This window comes from Bos indicus x Bos taurus, chromosome 15, assembly GCF_003369695.1.
Source record: "Bos indicus x Bos taurus breed Angus x Brahman F1 hybrid chromosome 15, Bos_hybrid_MaternalHap_v2.0, whole genome shotgun sequence".
NCBI lineage: Eukaryota > Metazoa > Chordata > Mammalia > Artiodactyla > Bovidae > Bos > Bos indicus x Bos taurus.
The window spans coordinates 3,136,589-3,156,871 of record NC_040090.1 but is presented as its reverse complement, the minus strand read 5'-3'; the positions used below and the strand labels follow the sequence as shown (position 1 = coordinate 3,156,871).

The 20,283-nt window shown below is 61.5% G+C and overlaps 1 protein-coding gene and 1 long non-coding RNA gene across 6 annotated transcripts; one reads left to right on the top strand and one right to left on the bottom strand.

Moving 5' to 3' along the window:
* The first annotated feature begins 594 nt into the window (after positions 1 to 594).
* On the top strand, positions 595 to 17,444 carry RTN4RL2 (reticulon 4 receptor like 2). 3 transcript variants are annotated; one of them, XM_027562299.1, is made up of 4 exons: positions 595 to 976; positions 7,368 to 7,846; positions 9,483 to 9,701; positions 16,085 to 17,444. In XM_027562299.1, exons 1-4 carry the CDS (start codon positions 946 to 948, stop codon positions 16,832 to 16,834), a joined length of 1,479 nt encoding a protein of 492 aa, XP_027418100.1. In that variant the 5' UTR covers positions 595 to 945; the 3' UTR covers positions 16,835 to 17,444. The 3 variants fall into 3 exon arrangements, with proteins under 3 accessions (XP_027418100.1, XP_027418103.1, XP_027418101.1); XM_027562300.1 differs by lacking the exon at positions 595 to 976 and adding an exon at positions 7,023 to 7,189; XM_027562302.1 differs by lacking the exon at positions 9,483 to 9,701 and having other exon boundaries at positions 598 to 976.
* LOC113905272 lies at positions 17,437 to 19,990 on the bottom strand. Of its 3 annotated transcripts, none has more exons than XR_003514629.1 (3): positions 19,899 to 19,990; positions 19,446 to 19,615; positions 17,437 to 17,798 (listed from the first exon to the last, which is right to left on the bottom strand). It is a non-coding gene; the product is annotated as an uncharacterized LOC113905272 (long non-coding RNA). The 3 variants fall into 3 exon arrangements; XR_003514630.1 differs by having other exon boundaries at positions 17,437 to 17,593; XR_003514631.1 differs by having other exon boundaries at positions 17,437 to 17,580.
* Positions 19,991 to 20,283: the final 293 nt, after the last annotated feature.

Genomic DNA, 20,283 nt, shown 5'->3' with positions numbered 1-20,283 from the left:
GACCGGCGCGCGGGGGAACACCCGGCGGCTCATCGGTTCGCCCACTCAGGTACCCAGGCCACCCCCCGGCCCGTAAGAAAGATCACGTGCCAGCCCTGTCACACCTGCACAAGCATCCTGGCTCGCGCGCGCTCACGTGGCCCGGAGCTTGCACCCACAAAGTCTTGCTGACACTGTTCTTACACACAGGGCTCGGGGTCTGGAAACAGAAACCAAGCGGGAATCTCGGAGTTCTCCCAGAGGGAGGAGCGTCCGAGGCCTGCGCTTAGGAGCCCCGGGCTGCGCAAGGCGGGCGGAGGTGACCCAGGAGCCCTTCGGGGGAGTTGGGGTGCGGGGGGGGGAACTGGGCGAGTTCACGGGGTTCCCGAACACGACCGCACCCCCTCAGGCGGGGATTCCTCCACCAGCTGGGCGATCGAACACAGCCCAGCGGGGCGATCGAGCACAGCCCTCTGGGCCCCCCAGACAAGGGAGGGGGCCGGACTGCCCGGGGCCGGGGAGCCGCTCCGCCTCCTGGCGGCCAGGCAAGGGTTAAGCAGGCGAGCCGGGAGGCGAGGGCGGAGCCAGCGAGCGCGGGGAGGAGGCGGTGGGAAGAGCAGCCTCGCCGTCCGCACTCTAGCTCGGCGAGCGGCCGGGGCGCGCGGACCGACGGACTGACGGACGGGCCCGCGCGCTGCCTGCGCTCCTAGGGGCGCGGGCCCCGGGCGTCTACGGCCAGCCCTAGCCCTCCGCGCCCGGCCGCGCCCCGCTGAGCCCCGTCGGGGCCGATGGCTGCTCCCGAGGCTCGCAGCCCGGGGGGCGCGGGGTAGAGCGCCGCGGCCCGGCCACGCCGCGCGGGGCCCTCCCGGAGCCCCGCGGGGTCCCCCGCCGTCCGTCCGGCGGGCTCGGGGAGCCCGTGGAGGCGCCCTTCCCCCGCCGCCCCCCTCCCCCGAGCGTCGCGACAAGATGCTGCCCGGGCTCGGGAGCCTGCTGCCAGGTAGGGACCCACGCGGGCGGAGGGAAGCCGGACGCCCCGGCCCCCAGGGCGCGCGGGTGGGGCGGCCGTGCGGGTGGGGGGGAGCACGCAGCCCCGGGCCCCGCCCCCGCCCCCGGAGCCCGCCGGGCAGGGCGGGACGCTCCTGAGCCAGGGGGGACCCGGGCCGGGGCGGGGGGCGCTCTGGTCCCGCCGTCCCGGCCCCACCTGCTCCGGGCGATGCTGAGGGCTCCAGGCGGCCGGGCAGCGCCGACTCAGCAACTTCTGGCGCCCGGTGCCTCAGCACTTTCCAGTCGCCGGGGGGAGACGGGGGGTGAAGGCAGGGCGCTGTCTGGGAGGGTCGGGGGCGACCCCAACGGCCCTCCCCGGTAGGACAGCGCGGGGAGGGGGGTGTGTGTTAGAAAGGGCATCGCTCCACGGACAGGTGTGGCCGACCGACCAGGGTGTGGGCCAGGGACCGGGGGCTGGGCTGGGCTGGGAAGGGGCTGGCAGCGAGGGGCAGGCAAGGAGCAGCCAGAGATGGAGAGGGGTCCGCGGAGGGCAGCAAGGAGGGGGCGGAAGAAAGGTTAGACAGGAAAGCTGGGAGGGAAGGGGGACCCCGGTGAGGACGGAGGGGCGGGGGCGGGGAGAGGGGAGGCCGGGTCAGGGGCGAGGGGGGCAGACCACTAGGGTCAGGGCCCGGCTCCTGGGGGTGGGAGGGACGAGAAGGCGCTGAGGACTGCGATCTAGGGATGCCGAGGGCGCGGGGTGTGAGCAGACAGCCGGCGAGCAGAGGAGGACGGGGCGGTGGACGGAGGTGCGGGGTCAGGGACAGGGGACCGTGAGCTCCAGGCTTGGGTTTGGGAAACCAGAAAGGAGAGAGCGGTCGGGGTTGATCAGGACAGGGCCGAGGGCTGGGAAGGGCCGAGAGGAAGGAGGCAGAGGAAGGGGAGAGAGAGACAAAGAGACTTCTGGTGAGCACGTCCACGTGGGGAGCCCTCCATTTCCAAAGCGCCTGCCCGTCACACCGCTCCTCGCAGGGAGTGGCCGGCGGGCCAGCCCCTCGCCCCGGGCTCTGCGCTGCGGGCTCTGGGTGGGAAGGCAGCTGTGAGGGGGATTTGGGGGAGCCACCTGTGTGGGGCGGCAGCCTCCATGGGTGGGCGCCCTGGCTGACCGCACGCTGCCATTTATACTTCTGGGCCCCTCCGGCCGTCGGAGGAGGAGGAGCCTGCCGTCTCCGCCACCACCGTGGCTGCTTATTTCGGGGTGTTACATTCTGGCAGAGTGAGAAGCTGTTTGCAGCGGCTCTAAACCTCCGTCACCCGCGCCAGTGCGTCCCGGGCCCTGCGTCACGCCATCGCCTCCCACCTCCTCGGCCCCTACCTCCTCAGCATCTGCCTGCAGGCCCCAGCCCTTTGCCGCCTTTTTGGGTGTCAGAACCCCAGGCCTGGACTCCCTCCCCAGGGAGCATTTTCCCTGGGGCCACTCTTCCCCACCTCCTCCTCCAGCTTCTTCTCTTGCATCGATCTCTGGACCAAGGGGTGACTCCTGGGCCTAGGACTTTGGGAGCCTTGACGCCCCAGGGCTATCGCCGGCGTCCTTGACAATGGGCCCTCGGTGAATGGATCATTTCTGGCTCTGGGCCCCTCTGCCTTCCGGGATCGGTGCCATGTTCCGATCTCTCTCCGTTCCCTCCCCGGGTCAGTTCTGGCCGCATCTTCTGGACACGGGCCTCTCTTCCCGCCTCTCGGATGGGATGTCACCTCGAACAACCAGAGCCTGGAGCCCAGGGAGCCAAAGTTGCAGAAAGCCCGGCTTCCCCCCTCGCCTCGACCCTGGACAGGCAAACAGAACCAGCATCACTGCTGGCCCGGCCTTGTGCACCTGGGCTCAATTTCCATCCTCGCTTTCCCCCAAGCCCAGCAACTCTCACACACAGGGGTGGCTTCCGTGGCTGACGTGGGGTCTCCCAGAGAAAGGTCAGAGAGTCCCTTTAGACAGGAACTTGTCCCATCCAGGTCCTGCCTTGTACCAGCTGCACGACCCGAGGCAACTCATTTCACGTTTGAGAGCCTCCCTGTCCTCGCTTGCAAATGGGGGCCAGAATCTTGGTCTCATGGGGGTGATGCTGTGTTGATTCTGTGCACAAAGACGTCTCCAAATGCGGTGGCTGGCACACAGTAGGTGTTCAGTCACAGATGGTTTCTGCCCATCACTGCTCTATGCTCCCCTGCAACTTGAGCATCACCTACCTACTGACTTCAGTGAAAAATGAAAAAGAGAAAAGATAGGATGACATGAGCAGAGAGGGTGGGGGGAGCTGTTGGAATGGGCTTTCTTTGGCCCAGATAATGGTGGGGAGTCAGATGGAGCCTTGGAGAAAGGGGCTGAAGGCAGACTGAGATTCGGATGAGGGCCTGGGCTGCTCACTGATGGCGTGGCCACTGAGATAAGGGGTCAGCCCCTGATGGCTGACGAAGTGTCCGCTGTTCCTGCTCTGAGATTCTGTGCCTCTCGCCCCAGTGGTCACCAGGGATGCACGAGATGAGGCCCGGAGTGGACCTGTGGTCCTTGGGGGAGAAGGCGGGGCCTGCGGGGGGGATGGAGTGCTGGTGGGGAGAGGCAGGGGGCAGGGAGGGGGGTGGTGAGCCGGAGACCTGGAGCACGGGCTGCGGGGGGCAGAGGGGGGGAGAAAGACACCGCTCACCAGGCCCTGGGGGCAGAGAAGCCCAGAGCCCCCCAGCCTCCCCTGCGCCTGGCTTCCAGTGTGAGCCGCAGCCTGAATTATGGATGAGGCTCCTTGGGTTTCAGCTGCCTTGCATGGCGGCAGCCAGGGCCAGAAATGGCAACAGAGTCACCGTTAGGCAGCAGCTGTCACGGGGGCCCCTGCCCAGGGCCCTCCATCAGAGAGGCCACGGGGGCACCACTAGGCCATGGGGAGGTGGGCCGGGATGATGGGGGCAACGGGGGCCAGCAGCGGGGCAGGGAAGTGTGGGCTAGAGGGACTGAGGGGGTCGATGCTGAGCCCCCTGCCCCACCCCAGGCTGGAGGAGACCCTGGTGCCCTGGGGACTGGCCCATCTCTCCTGGGGCTTCTCTGCTCTCTCTGTCCCCCTGTTCTCTGGGGGTTCTCCTGTTCCCTCTGCCTTTGCTGGGGGAACAGTCGACCAGGAGGCTGGGGAAAGAGCTCCATAATCCTGGGGGGACAGGGGGTGGGGTGGGGGGTGGTGGCTGGCGGCTTTCTGAACACACACGCTGCGAGGTGATGGATCAGCCGCAGGATTAAGGGCTCAGCGAGGGATATGGCTTTCTCTGGTGTCGAGTCCTTGGGGAAGGGAGCCGGAGGGGGACCCCACCAGGAAGGGAACGGCCCTGGCCGGCCACGGGGCCCCTCCACTCCAGTGCTTGCCCCACTCTGCTGTGTGACCTTGGCCGAGGCACTGGGCCTTTCGGATCCCCGGCTGGCAGGTCAGCAGAACCAGAACCTGGATGAGCCTGGAGGGCTGCCCGGCTCTGAGCACCGCTGTCCTGGGCCCCAAAGCCCAGCCCTCGTGAAACTCCCTCCCCCCCAGGCTTCCACCCCTGCCTGGTGGGGCTGAGGGGCGAGAGACGCACCCCTGCAGCCCACGTGGCTCCCAGAAACCCCGGGAGGAGAGAGTGATCGTGAAACGCCGCTCGGGGGAGGGGTGAGAAGGGCCAGCAGCGCGGAGGTGGTGTGAACGAATGGAACAGCGGCGGCTGTGTCACTGAGTATTACATCACACCCGGCCCACACACGCACGGGGCCCGGCACTCACACACGCGGGGGGCCGCAGGCACACACCTGCACGCTCGCGGGGGGCCGGGAGCCGGGGACGACCGCGCCTTTGCCATCCTCCAGGGAGGAGGCTTCACCAAGCATTCCTGACATCCGCGCCATGCACGTGGTCTGTGTGCTGTCCCGGGGCGTGCGTCGTGTGTGCGCCCTGCACCACCCCGTGTGTGTGTCGTGTGTGCGCCGTGTGTGCGCTGTGTGCCACTCTGTGTGTGTGCGCGCTGTGTGCCATCCTGTGTGTGTGTGCCATGTGGACTCCGTGTGTGACGAGTGCCACCCTGCATGTGTGTGCCGTGTGCCATCCTGTGTATGTGTGTGCCGTGTGTACTCCATGTGTGTGCCGTGTGCCACCTCGTGTGTGCCGTATGGACTCCATGTACATGCCGTGTGCCACCCTGCGTGCGTGCCGTGTGCCACGCCATGTGTGTGCACCGTGTGCCACCCCGTGTGTGTGTGTGCCGAATGCCACCCTGCATGTGTGCCGTGTGTGCGTGCCGTATGCCACCCCGTGTGTGCGCGCCGTGTGCACTCCGTGTGTGCGCCGTGTGCCACCCTGTGTGTGTGTGCCGAATGCCACCCCGCATGTGTGCCGTGTGTGCGTGCTGTGTGCACTCTGTGTGCGTGCCGTGTGCCACCCTGTGTGTGCGCACCGTGTGTACTCCGTGTGTGCACCGTGTGTACTCCGTGTGTGCGCTGTGCGCCACCCCGTGTGTGTGCCGTATGCCACCCTGTGTGTGTGTGCCGTGTGCACTCATGTGCGCGCCGTGTGCCACCCCGGGCCCAGGAGTGCTACATGTACAGAGCACCTGGCTCACACACGCCTTCACGCCTCTGACACCTGGGGTCAGCAGAAGGCATGGACCCCCTCAGTCTCTCCCCCCCACCCCAGGGCCCAGGATCTCAGATCCTTGCGTCCCAGGGAGCAGGTCTTCGGCCGTTCCAGGCCTAGCACACTGCCTGGAGCAGAGGGTGCCCTTTCCCTGTGTGCCCAGAGGATAAGCATCTGGCCTTTGGGGGCTGCAAAACCTGCCAGAAGAAAATCCCAAGAGTCGTCGGGAAGCCAGGATCAAGGGTAGAGGTCAAGGTGGCTCCAGAACTTCCTCAGCTGCAGTGAGGGTCAGTGTCAGAAGGCCAGGGTCAGGATGGGCGAGGGGCCCACCGCCCCGCTGGCGCTCAGGGGCGTGGGGGTCTAGACGTGACTCTTTAGCCCCCAAGTCCCTGGGCCTGCCTCTCTGTCTGAATCATAGCCAAGCTTCAAGAGTTACTTTGAAAAAAACAATTTTTTTAAAGTTACTTTGAAGAAGAGCCTGGGGTGTAAAGTGAGGTTCCTGGGCTGTCGCCCTCGGGGCGCTGATTCTGCCCGGGCAGGGCCCAGAAGTGGCATTTCTTCCAGGACACCCACCCCCACTCTCCTGCAGGTGGCTGCTGGCCGCAGGGAGAGACCCCCTGCCCCTGGCCCCTGAGAGCCCTACCAGAGTGGAGAGGTGAGGAAGCAGGCCCGCGGTCACCAGGGGGCCAGAGGTCGTTAGACTCACTCGGTTTAGCTCCACCTGTTCCCAAATGGGGTCAGTTTTTCTTCCCAGGTGATACTGGCGATGATGCCTGGAGACCTTCTGGTTTTCGTAAGAGGGGACGAGTGTTGCATATCTAATGTGGAGAGGACAGGGCTGCTGCTAAAGCCCCGTGTAGCCGCCGTCCCCAGCCCTTTCGGCACCAGGGACGGTTTCATGGAAGACGGTTCTTCCACGGACCAGGAGAGGGGGTGGTCTGGGGATGATGCAAGCGCGTTAGGCTTGTCGTGCACTTAATTTCTGCTGTTGTTACATCAGCTCCACCTCAGATCATCAGGCCTTAGGTCCTGGGTGGGGACCCCTGCTGTATGGAACGTCATACAGGGCTGCCCCCCAACCCCCGGCCCACATAGCACTGGTCCTCACCTGACATTTGGGCCACTCTTGACGACTGGCCCGAGACCAGAGTCACCGCCAGACCCACCACAGTGAAAACGGGAAGGAAAGTAGATGCCGCTCACCAAACAACTTTCAACATAATCAGAGTGTCCTCTGAGCATTTATTTTAATGTACCGGGAGCCTCCAAAAGTGTAAGTGGCCAGAAAGTGAAAGTGAAGTTGCTCAGTCGTGTCTGACTCTTTGCGACCCCATGGACAATAGCCTACTAGGCTGCTCTGTCCATGGGATATTCCAGGCAACAGTACTGGAGTGGATTGCCATTTCCTTCTCCAGGGGATCTTCCCCACCCAGGGGATCGAACCCGGGTCTCCCTCATTGTAGACAGACGCTTTACCATCTGAGCCACCAGGGAAGTCGGTGGAAGTGACCAGGGCCTCCTGCAACTCTTGCACCCCGAATCCCAGCCTCCCCCAACCGAGGAAGGCAAGGCTCTCGGCCCAGGTCCGCTTAGGGGTAGGTGGGCCGGCGGGCCTGTGGCTGGCACCCCCCCTGGCAGCCTTCCCAACGCCCGCCCCCACCCCTCTCCCATCCCCGCAGGTCCCCTTCCGGTAGGTGGGCGGGGTCTGCTAGCCGCCCCCCCCCCCCCCCCCCCCCGCCCCGGGCAGCCCGCCTAGCGCCTATTTGCTCGCAGGTCCCCCGGCCTGCGTCCTGCTGCTCCTCCTGGCCGCGGCCCCCGCCGCCGCCCGCTGCCCCATGCTCTGCACCTGCTACCCGGCGCCGCCCACCGTGAGCTGCCAGGCCAACAACTTCTCCGCGGTGCCGCGGGCCCTGCCGCCCGGCACGCAGCGCCTCTTCCTGCAGAACAACCTGATCGGCGCGCTGCGGCCCGGCTCCTTCGGGCCCAGCCTGCTCACCCTGTGGCTCTTCTCCAACAACCTCTCGGCCATCTACCCGGGCACCTTCCGCCACCTGCAGGCGCTCGAGGAGCTGGACCTGGGCGACAACCGGCACCTGCGCTCCCTGGAGCCCGACACCTTCCAGGGCCTGGAGCGGCTGCAGTCGCTGCACCTCTACCGCTGCCAGCTCAGCAGCCTGCCCGGCACCATCTTCCGCGGTCTGGTCAGCCTGCAGTACCTCTACCTCCAGGAGAACAGCCTGGTCCACCTACAGGTGAGCGCCTGGCGCGCGCGGACGCGAACACGGGAGTCCTCTCCTGCTCGCCTCTCTCCCCCGGGACCCTCCCTACCTCGCGCCCAGCGCCTCCATTGCTCAGCATTTCCGTGTCTCACCATCTCGTCCCAGTCTCACCCCCTCCCTCCGTGTCCCGGCCCCTCCCTCCGTGTCCCGGCCCCTCCCTCCGTGTCCCAGCCCCTCCCTCCGTGTCCCGCCCCCTCCCTCCGTGTCTCGCCCCCTCCCGCCGTGTCCCGCCCCCTCCCTCCGTGTCCCGACCCCTTCGTCCGTGTCCCACCCTCTCCCTCCGTGTCTCACCACCTCCCTCCGTGTCCCGCCCCCTCCCTCCGTGTCCCACCCTCTCCCTCCGTGTCTCACCACCTCCCTCCGTGTCCCGCCCCCTCCCTCCGTGTCCCACCCTCTCCCTCCGTGTCTCGCTCCCTCCCGCCGTGTCCTGCCCCCCCCTTCGGTGTCCCGGCCCCTTCGTCCGTGTCCCACCCTCTCCCTCCGTGTCTCACCACCCGCCTCCGTGTCCCGGCCCCTCCCTCCGTGTCCCGCCCCCTCCCTCCGTGTCCCGCCCCCTCCCTCGGTGTCCCGGCCCCTTCGTCCGTGTCCCACCCTCTCCCTCCGTGTCTCACCACCCCACTCCGTGTCCCGGCCCCTCCCTCCATGTCTCGCCCCCTCCCTCCGTGTTCCACCCTCTCCCTCCGTGTCTCACCACCTCCCTCCGTGTCTCGCCCCCTCTCTCCGTGTCCCGCCACCTCCCTCCGTGTCTCGCCACCTCCCTCCGTGTCCCGGCCCCTCCCTCCGTGCCCCGGCCCCTCCTTCTGTGTCCCGGCCCCTCCCTCCGTGCCCCGGCCCCTCCTTCTGTGTCTCGGCCCCTCCCTCCGTGCCCCGGCCCCTCCCTCCGAGTCCCGGCCCCTCCTTCTGTGTCTAAGCCCCTCCCTCCATTTCTCAGCATCTCGCTCCCCTCTGAAGGCTTCTGCTCCTCCCCCTGATCCAGGGTTTTCCTTTGTCCCTTCCATCTTTCTCTGCTTCCCCACTCCCCGTCTGACTAGCTGTCTGTCTGTCTCTCCCTCGCAGCCCCTCTCCATCTTGCTCACTGACTCGCCTCCCCCGTCTGTCTGCCTCTGCCTCTTCTGTCTGTCTCCCTTCACGCGCCCACTCCACACACACCCCCCCAAGTCTGTCTGGGTGGAGGTGTGTGTCTCTTCCCGTGATCTCTCCTCTCCCCCTTGCCTCCGGGGGACTCTGCCTTTTCGCGGCAGTGCAGCCCGGAGGGGCATCGTGGCGGCTTTTCTCGCCCACCCACACGCCCTCCCACGTCACGGGCAGGGGGACACGGAGGGCAGAGCCACTGCAGCTGGCACCCCACAGGAGGCTCCCGCTCACTGGGTGCCGAGACCAGGGGAAACCCTACCCTTCCGGGATCCCATCCCCCCAAACCTACTGTCTCAGCGCAATGGGAGAAGGAGACAATAAAGGGTGATGAGCTGTGAGGTTGCTGGGAAATGGATGCTCAGAAAAAGGAAGGAATAACAGTAATTGTTATTTATTGTTGTTATTATTGATCTATTGTTCCCTGTTGTTCTTATGCTGACTGTCTGACAGTCAAGTCCTCCCACTGTTTCCCCAGGAAGCAATAGCAGGCCCTGCAAACCATCCGAGGAGAAAAGCCTCCCTCTCAGTTTCAGGCCTCTGGATTTCCAGCTGCGACCCTCTCCCCACACCCACCTGGACGGCCCTTCTCCTTCCTCACCCCGGGCTGGGGCCTGACTGCCCAGCACCGTGCGCATCTGATGCTGATAGTGACAGTAACGATAGCAATAGTAATCCAGCATTTATTGAGCACCAAGTAAGTGCTTGCTGGTGAAAAAAGGGCAGTGTTAACAGAGGAAACTCCTGCCTTTGTGGAGAGCAGTCTAGGGGCGGGGAGAGACAGGAAGTAAAATAGATCGTGCGCTGGGAAAGTATGTTGTGTTTTATTCTTACTCCGTGTGCTGTGCTTAGTTGCTCAGTCGTGTCTGACCCTTTGTGACCTCATGGACTGTAGCCCGCCAGACCCCTCTGTCCATGGGAGTCTCCAGGCAAGAATACTGGAGTGGGTTGCCATGCCCTCCTCCAGGGAATCTTCCCAACCCAGGTCTCCTGCACTGCAAGCATATTTATTGCATAAATACTGATAGTAGCAGCCCACTAGCCCTCAGCCTAGTGGCTCAGTGGTAAAGAAAGCGCCTGCCATTGCAGGAGACGTGGGTTCGATCCTTGGGTCGGGAGGATCCACTGGAAAAGGAAATGACAACCTACTCCAGTATTCTTGCCTGGGAAATCCCGTGGACAGAGGAGCCTGGCGGGCTACAGTCCATGGGGTCACAAAGAGTTGGATAGGACTTAATGACTAAACAACAAGCCATTAGTGGGCACACTAAGTGTCGGGTGCTGTGCTAAGGACTTTACAGGTGTCAACTCCGTCATTTACAAGTGTGTGACGTTTATAACCTCCCTGAGCCTCAGTTTTCCCATCTGTAGAATTGGAGTAGTCATAGCATCCATCTCCTAGGGATTTCAGAAGCGTTAAGCGCATGAATAATTTGTAAAGCACTTAAGATAGGGCTTGGCATACGGTAAGCATGCTATAAATGCTTGTTAAGATACTATTTTAAAAAGAGAAACCCGCCTCATTGAATACTGGTCTCGGTGAAATGGCTCATCTTGGGCCCTATCCTGAAGATATGGGTCAACTTCAAGGATTCTGCTGAGACCACGGGTGGGTGCCAGAACACTCCTTTTTTTTTTTTTTTCCTTCCTAACTTGGCACCTCACGGTTTCCTTCCTAACTTGGTCACCTCATCTCATTTCTGCAGCCCTGTTTGGGGATTGTTCACACCTCCTTACAGATAAGGCAGCTGAGACCGAGGGTCCCAAAGACTTTGTCCCAAAGTCTCGTAAACACTGTCCCAGTGCCTGGGGACTTGCGCGATCTCAGCCTCACAGGCCTCACAGCAAGCGGGGAGCAGGGGCACAGAATGACGTTTCTGAGGCTGCACCACCAGGAAGACCGAGGAGCGCGAACCCTCGTGATCTGATGACATTTCAGGCTGTTCTCATCACTCAGAACTCTCCACGGGGGTCTGACCAGGTGTGGGGCGGTGGCACTCATAAGAGCAGCAGAGTGGGCTTATTTCTGAAAGCACACGCTTTAGAATCTGCCAGACCAGAGTTCAAATCCTGGAGCACATGTGACTTTGGACAAATTACTCAACCTTTCTCCAAGTGCATTTCCTCTCTGGCAATCATGATACTACTTAATCATATCAATACTGATCTAAGAAGTTTTGTAAGGATTAAAATGTAGGGAATTCCTTGGCAGTCCAGTGCTTAACACTTAGCACTACCCTTCAAGGTGCACAGGTTCGATCCCTGGTCAGGGAACTAAGATCCTGTGTGCCACATGGTGCAGCCAAATAAGAGAAAATAAAATTTAGCACAGGGCCACATCAATATATGGGCACTATGATTATTATTGTTGCTAATTATTACTAGTGCGACAACCACTATTACTGAGACCCTGACCTCCTTATCAATATATGTCGGTTATGCCATGCAGGCTTTTAAAATGATCAAATCTTTTAATGATTAAATCTTTTTTAACGATTAAAAAAGAGCCGGGTGTCTCTACCATCCAGTTGCACTCCAGTAGGTTAGGGAATCTAGGGTCAGCAGACCTGAGTTTGCATCCTTGCTCTGTTATTTTCCAACTTGATTTCGGCAAGTTGGTGCCCCTGACTCTGAACCTCAGTTTTCCCAACTTTAAGATGGGACTAGTAAAAAAAATACCTTCCAAAAAAAAAAAAGAATACCTTCCATCAACAGCTGTAACGAGTCAATGAACTCGTATTTGTAAAGTCCCGTGCTGAATCAGTTTGGTCGTCAAAGCCTGACCCGCCATCACAAATGGCAGCTGGGGCCAGGGGTCAGGAACGACCTGGGCAGGGGGCACCTTCAGCAGTGCTGGGCTCTTCTAAAATGGGGCGTGCCGGTTCTGTACGCCCCTGGCCTGAATGGCACAGGCGTCATGGGAAGGAAATACCTGGCCCTTCACAAATGGGAAGGAGGCAGCCTCTGCCTGTGAATGGCCCGGAGAGACTAGCCCGGGAGATGCCACAGGCAGGTGGGGCGCACGAGCGGGGGTGAGGTCCCTAGGGTGCAGGCATGACCTGCAATGGTGCCGGGCCACCCAGGAGGGGTGCGCTGGTGGAGGGAAGAGGACCACAGCATCTCAGGAGGAGGGTGGTGGAGCTGGTAACGGGGTCGAGGGTTCTCCCTGATGTCCCACCCTGAGGCAGCCTGTGGCAGGCACCTTGCTCACAGCTAACCGCTGAGCACACGCCAGGCTGCGTCCTGGGTGCCAGGGCTTCAGACGTGACCGAGGACAGGCTCCCTGCTCTCCTGCAGCGCCATTCCTACTGGAGTGGGACTGAGTGATAGACACACCGACCCTTTTTTGAATCATTAGAGCAGCCTTCGTGCCACAAAAGAGCAGTCTTTCCATCAGGCAGGTCTCATTTGCCCTGTGGCTTTGGGCAAGTTACTTAACCGCTCTGAGCCTCAACGGACCCATCCGTGAAACAGGGACAATGCCCTAAACCCCAGGAGTCTGTTGTGAGGATTAAAAGGGATGCTGCTTGAAAAGGGCTCCGCATGCCCAGTCCAATGAAGTGAAGTGAAAGTCGCTCAGTCAGTCCGACTCTTTGTGACCCCATGGACTATACAGTCCGTGGAATTCTCCAGGCCAGAATACTGGAGTGGGTAGCCTATTCCTTCTCCAGGGGGTCTTCCCAACCCAGGGATCGAACTGGGGTCTCCCGCATTGCAGGCGGAATCTTTACTCGCTGAGCCATCAGGGAAGCCCTGTCCAGAGTAAGCATCGTTCCTCTCACGCAATGGCTAAGGACACCGAAGCTCGGAGAAGTTAAGGCATCCCGTCAAAGGCTGCTCAGCTCATGAGCAGCACAGTCTAGAATCACTCGGGTCTGTCTCAGTCCAGAGTGCAGCTGTTCGGAGGCCTGGCTCCAGAGTTCACGTCTGCAAGGCACTTCCTATTGGGCATTGCACTAGGCCAGCCACCTGCCTTCTCCGAGCCTCCCTCCCCTAACCTCTGAAAGGGGGAGGATATTTTCTGCCTCACAGGGCTCTGAGGATCCGGTTACTACATGGGATCTGTGTAGCACAGAGCCTGGCACATGGTAAGCGCTCGGTTACTCAGCTGCTGACGCAAATGATGGTGATGATTCCCGGGGTAGATGGGTGAAGCCGTCCGTGGGGGTGCCTGGCACAGAGCAGACGCTCAGCCAGCTTTGTTGAATGAATGAGGTACGTTCCAGGACTCTCTTGCTCATTAATATCAGATGAGGATGGATCTTAATGATCAATGACCTCAAGTCCCTTGTTTCACCGATGGGGGTTAAAAAAAAAACAAAAAACTTAGGCTCAGAGAGGTGCCTGCAGCTGCCAAGGTCACACAGCCCAGCAGCTGATTGGAGGCTGGACCGGGAGAGGCAAGGTTAAGAACAGGATGCTGACCAGGGAAGGGGGCAGGGACGCTGCGCTGAGATTCCAAATGGATGCAGAGAGCTGTGAACCGGCCGGGGCGGGGCGGGGGGGGGGGGGGGGGGGGGTGGTGCGAGAGAAATGTGGTTTTTCCGAAATGGAAGAGGATGACTTTAGCAGATGCTCTCTGCCCAGAGGGAGGGGGTGAGAGGGAGGGTGGTGGGGGAGGGCGAGGGCTGTGAAAGTCAAGAGCTTATTAATGCACAGAGAACCGTTTTCACAGCGGGGAGGGGAAGGGCTGCATCTGAGAGCTGCAGCCTAGGAAGTGGCAGTGGGATTTGGCAACAGCTTGGATCGGGCGGGCGGGGGCGGCGGGTACCCCCCAAGGCTGGGTTTCAGAAAGGGCAGGGGCAGGACTTTCGGGGGGAAAGACAAAGAGACTGGATTCAGGGAATTCTGTAGCGGAAAACGGGCTGCGGGTCAAGGGGGCTTGAGTTCCCTGGGGTCTCTGAACTTGGGTCGCCCCTTCCGGACGTCCGGAAGCTTCCGAAGTGCCCATCACCTCTGCCCTCTGTACCCCTCCCTCCCATATCAATCCTTGGACCCGGCATCTCTGGGTCCATCTTACTCTTGCTGACGCTCCATTAAAAAGAGAAATGCTCATTAGGTGTTCCTTAGTGGAAGGCATTCAGCCCCCGCCCTGGGGGAGCCGAGAAGAGAAGGACAAAGACGCCAGGGCCCGCTGGACCAGCTCGAGGCCCCTGGAGGGAGACCTGAGCGGGGCAGGGGGCGGGGCGGCGGCAGGGAGCCTCAAGGTGGAGGGGGGCGGATCTCGGTGCGGCCGAGAGGAGGGTTCTTGGCAGCCGCGGTTCCTGTAGCGGAGAGGGCGGAAGCCAGATGGGAGGGGGCGAGACAACGCGGGAGCACAGGAAGGTGGAGGCGGGGTGGGGGGGGGGGGGAGTGTGGGTTGGGAGTCATCGCCCGCCCCCCGCCTGAGAGCCTGAGACCCGGCGCCTGGCGGTGGGGTGGGGGGGCCGCTGGGGGGGTCATCTCAGTGGTAAAGCCACTGCCAGGAACCGGGAATCCAGGGGGAGCTGGCTTGAGGGTGTAGGATGCTCCTGTCCCCCAGAACCAGACCCCTTGTGTCTGCGGACCACAGTGGTGTCTTCCACAAGGTGGGGTACCTCAGGACTGGGGCTCTGGCCGCCTCTCTGGCGAGCCCTTCATCTGTCTGGGTATCAGTGCTCTCTGTAAAAAAAAGGTAGGTTGGGCTGGTGCACCCAGAAGCAGTCACTCCCTAACCAGGTTGCCCATCACCAATACCTTGGTGAACTGGCTAAAATACAGAGCCCAGGCCCCTGCTAGCTCCCCTCCATGGAGCACACCCACCCCACCCTTCCCCTCCCGGAACCACAGTCAGGGCCCTTCCAGCACTAATAGGATCCGATTCAGAGACTCTCCAGCCTTGGGCAGGGGGCACAGCCCCTCTGTCCCTGTGGGGTGGAGCTGACATGGTCCCCTTAATGTCCCAGCCTAGTAGCAGAACTTTCAGGCTCCAGGAAGGTCCTCTGTTAAAGGACAGGGGATGGGACCTAATTCTAAGACCCTGTTGTCATAATGTTGTTCTTGTTTAGTAGCTAAAGTGACCCTGTGGACTGTAACCCACCAGGCTGGGATTCTCCAGGCAAGAATTCTGGAGTGGGCTGCCATTTCCTTCTCCAGGGGATCTTCCTGACCCAGGGATCGAACCTTTGTCTTCTGCGTTGGCAGGTGGATTCTTTATCACTGACTACCCAGGAAGCCCCCACTGTCATAATAACCATAATTTATTGATGGTGGTCTGTGTGCTGACTGGGTACCACATGGTTACCGGATCTCATGTAACCCCCCCCCCCTCAGTCTGCTGAAAGAGTTGTTCTTTTGAGTTATACACACTGAGGAAACAGGCTAAATAACTTGGGGAAGGTAACGCAGCTGCAAAGAGGGCAAAGCTGCATTTAAACCCGGACTTCACCCATCTCATCCGCACGTGGATTGTCTTCTTTAAGGCTCAGAACAAACCCAGGAGGAGGTACACTCACTCCCATTTTATGGATGAGGAGACATATTGCTGGCCAAGTTCACAATAATGGCTAACTCAGGCAATGCCCACCCCATATATCAATACCTGTTGTTTCATTTAACCACATCTTACAGACGAAGGACTGAGTCACAGGGATACTGAGTGACTTGCTCAAGGGTCAGTTAATAGTAGGGCCAGGATTTGGAGTCAGGAAGTCTGTAAGATGTGCAGATAAAATGAAACAAGGTAAATGCTCAACCAAATCGTAAGTTCCCGTCTCCAAGTGAGGCCCTCCCACCTGCAGCGTCTGCGTCACCTGGGAACTCGTGAAGACATGCAGCATCGCAGGGCTCCTGCCCCGACCCCAACCGCAGACCTGCTGAATCGGGAACTGGGGGGCGGGGCGGGGATCAGGGATCCGCAGGGGATTCTGATGCACCCCAAAGTTATAAGAACTACACTGCCTTCCCCGCACAAGTAGGTTAGAGGAGGCAGGATTCGAACCCAGGACTCTAGAAGGTGGACCCTTTCCTGGTCTGCCACGCTGCTCCCCGCCCTTCCCTAACGCCCTCCGAGGCCGGCTCAGGCACACTCATCCGTCTTCTTCTCCCCCGTGCCCGCCCCAGGATGACCTGTTCGCGGACCTGGCCAACCTGAGCCACCTCTTCCTGCACGGGAACCGCCTGCGGCTGCTCACGGAGCACGTGTTCCGCGGCCTGGGCAGCTTGGACCGGCTGCTGCTGCACGGGAACCGGCTGCAGGGCGTGCACCGCGCGGCCTTCCGCGGCCTCGGCCGCCTCACCATCCTCTACCTGTTCAACAACAGCCTGGCCTCGCTGCCCGGCGAGGCGCTGGCCGACCTGCCGTCGCTCGAGTTCCTGCGGCTCAACGCCAACCCCTGGGCGTGCGACTGCCGCGCGCGGCCGCTTTGGGCCTGGTTCCAGCGCGCGCGCGTGTCCAGCTCCGACGTGACGTGCGCCTCGCCACCCGAGCGCCGGGGCCGCGACCTGCGCGCGCTCCGCGAGGCCGACTTCCAGGCCTGCCCGCCGGCCGCGCCCACGCGGCCCGGGGGCCGCGCGCGCGCCAACAGCTCCTCCAACCACCTGTACGGGGTGGCCGAGGCCGGGGCACCGCCGGCCGACCCCTCCACCCTCTACCGCGACCTGCCCGCCGAGGACGCGCGGGGGAGCCCGGGTGGCGACGCGCCCACCGAGGAAGACTACTGGGGCGGCTACGGCAGCGAGGACCGGCGGGGCGAGCAGACGTGCCCCGGCGCCGCCTGCCAGGCGCCCCCGGACTCCCGCGCCCCTGCGCGCGCTCCCGGGCTCGCCGCCCCGCTGCTTTGCCTGTTGATCCTGGCGCCCCACCACCTCTGACCGCGGTGCTGAGACTGAAGCAGCCAGCGTCTCCCCGGCCCCCCACCCCCGCCCCTCATCCTCCATCTCCAGTCCCCACCTCGGGCTGGCGGCCTGCCTTCTCCCAGTGCCTCGCATCCCCAGGGATCCGGCCACCTTTCCCCGCCTCCCGGGCCGCCGGCTGATGGCAGCCCCCGAGGCGCACATCTGGTGGCCCAGCCACCCGAAGACATGGCCGGGGTCTTCTCCCCATCTCCGGCCGTCAACCCGTGCCCATCCCGAGGCTGAGTGGGCACCCCGGGCCGCCGCGGACCCCGTCCTCCAGCGCCTATGGTAGAGGAGCTTTGTCTGCGGAGCAGCGCCCACCAGCAGAGCCCTCGTAAGCTCCGGGAAGGGCGCCGCTCCCCGGAGCCCTTTGGGGGGACGTCAGGCCAGCCCCAGGCCTCTGCTTATCCTCGCCCCTCGCCTCAACTTCCCGACACTGGAGAAATACTTTTCTCCTAAGTCTACCCTGGACACTTTTGAGGGTGCCTGGAGAGAACGTTCCTCTCCACCATGGCCCCTGTGTGGTGAAGATCAACAGACATTGTTTTGGGGGGAAAAAAGTTTATTAAAAAATTCTATTATTTTATCTCCTGTAAAGTTTATTGGCTCAGGATCTCAAAAGTGGGAGAAGGGCTTAGAACCATCACGCTTTCAGGGGCCGGGAGAGTTAGACAGCAATCAGGAGCCATTCCACAGCATCCAAGTGCTTCCTGCTGTTTCCCCTACGAAAAGAAACTGAAAGGCAGAGGAAGAAGTGGGTGACTGTGGAGCCCCGGGCAGGTCAGGTGAAATCCGAAAGCCAGGAGTGTGCTGATCACACCTCGCCTCCTCATCTGTCCAGGAGAAGCGGCTGCAGCCGACCCTGAGTTGTCTGTGCCGATGAAGCCAGACCTGGGGAAGGCCTCCAGCCTGGCTAATGGTTATCTCCCAGGCCCTGTTCCTTCAGGAAGGAAAAAGCAGCATCTCACTTTCCCCTGCAAGGAGGAGTGATAACATGGGCAGCGATGGTCACAGCCAGCCCAAACATGGCTTTGGGTAAACCTGAAAAAGACACCTCTTCCTTAGGGCAACACAGCTTCAGACTGCAGCAAACACTTTAGCAAACAGCAAAAAGCTGGAGTTCAGCTCACACTCGGCCCTTGTGCAGAGTGCAACCTGCACAGCTGTACACAGCAACCCTGTAGGCCAATGGGCTTTTCCCCTTGGCTCCTGTGAGGCAGAAGACATCAGGGAGGAATCCGGTCAGAGAGGCAGTTCTCCAAGAGGGTTAGTGGAAAAGCCGAGGGATTTTGGTGATCAGAGGGATGAGAATCCCAAGTCGGGGTGTCTTGCTCACTTGAGGTATGATGAGAAGCTTCTTTCCGGTGTGTGGAGGAGAGGCTAGGGAAAGGGGAGAGCCTTGGCTGAGGACTTGGGTGAGTCTCGTCTGCCAGAAGCAATTGGGGGAGACTTGGATGGTTTAAATTTAGGGTTAAGAATGTAACTTGGAAGCTGGGGATGGAAAGAGGATACCGTGGTGCCAGGGCTTAAGGATACTGAGGGCCTGTGGCCTTGGCCAGGGGTCCCAGAAGGCTGGCAGAGAGTGGAGGATGGAACAGGAGTTACCATCTGAGGCCTGAAGCAGGCAGACTTTGGATAAAGGTGTGAGGCTGGGGTGCAGTGGAGAGTGCTGAATCTGGGGTCTCACGGGGGCGCCTGTCATGCTGGCTTTGAGGAGGCTGATGAGTGGGCTTAGGGGGCCAGCCTGCAAGAGCTCTGAAGGAGGAGAGACCACTGGGGCCTGGGCAGGAAGGGGGAGGGGGGAGGATGCTGGTAAATCAGAAGCAGGCTGTCCAGGTCACAGAATTATCGTCGTGAAATATTCATGGGCTTTTGGTCCAGATGCTATTTCAGAACGGTGAAAGCGAGGGGGGTGTGTGAGCCTCGGGAGAAAGCCGACAGCAAGGCCACTTTCCCCCACCCCCGCCCCCACCCGCCCAGACAGACCCACGGACGCCCATCACGTGTACACCCACGCTCACACGCTCGCTCACACACACTTGCACCAACGCGGAGCGAGAGAGAGCACGTGCAGGCACGCCAACACCCACGGGCCCCACAAACAGGCAGATGCACCCCAAATACTGACGGCATGCACAGCCACTCCCGTGAGTGCTCGCACAGAGACCACCCCGAGATCTCACATGCCCAGACCCCAGCCTCCCCAGACAACACAGACAGATAAGCCTGAGCCGCACACTCTGAGACCGGAGGGCCTTGCAAGGCCCTCCGGTCCACCCCCCAGGGATGCTCCGAGGAGGGCAGTGGAGGCCCACTCAGAGAGGGGAGGGGGTTTGTGCAACACTTCCCAGCCCGGAGAGGAACCTCCTGGACCACCCCCCCCACACCGAGTGCCCAGCCCCAGCCCGTGTTCCCTGCTTTCTGTGTTCTCCGGCTGCCCGACACCCATGGCGGTGAGCTCCTCCGTTTCTTCCTTGAATCTCCCATCAGCTCACCCACCCGGTCCCCCCGCAGCCCCCGCCCAGCCCTTCCTTCCCATTCCCCCCGCCGCAGCCCCGGCTCCCTGCCTGATGCATCTCCTCATTACCTCATGCCTAGAATGTGGAAGAAAATAGCAGTAACCTCCTCTCCCGATTTCCTGCATTCGATCTCTCCCTGCCTCCCACTCCACGGGCCCATGTTGGCCAGATCCATCAGACCAGAACTCGCATTATGTCATTGTGTTACTCAGGCACGTACCACGGGCTCCCTGTTCCCCTGCAAGTTAAAGATAAAATGTCTTAGCAAAGCCTCGGAGGCCCTGCAGCGTCCGGTCCTCGCTTTCTATCTTTTTCTCTCCTGCCCTCCCCCCGACACCTTCACTCCAGCTGGAAAGATTGCACCATGTGGGCCCTCCATTACCGTGAATGTGAACACCACAAATCCACTTTGCACCTCTCCTAAAGTTCCTCAGTCTTCCCCAGACATGGGACCCTCGCCCCCTGCCTCAGATAACAGAGTCCAGAGCCCCTCCCCAAGGCCAAATCTCCATCTTGCTGACCTCAGCCGTGGGGTTCTGTTCTCCTCCTTCAAAGCTGCTGGGAGAGGCTCAGGCTAGGGCCGGCTCCCAGGAGGTGGCTGCCCCTTACCGGCCACAGTCAGGCGCAGGAATCCTAACCTGAGCGTGAGCATCTCTCCTACTGGGTGGGGAGAGGCAGAGAAGGACACCAGATGACAAGGTCCGTAAGCCCTTAAACCTCTAAGGTTCTTACACTCAGAGTGGGGGGAGGGTTGTCAGCCCTGCTTTTTGAGCTGCTGACTCCCGATGTTAGCTCCCAAATCCATGAGAGAACCCCTCTCCTATGAAAGGCAAAGACTTGCGGGGTGAGGGTGGGAGGGGGCTCCCAGGTCCCTGTGGAAGTGACATTTGCCCATCAGGCTCTGAG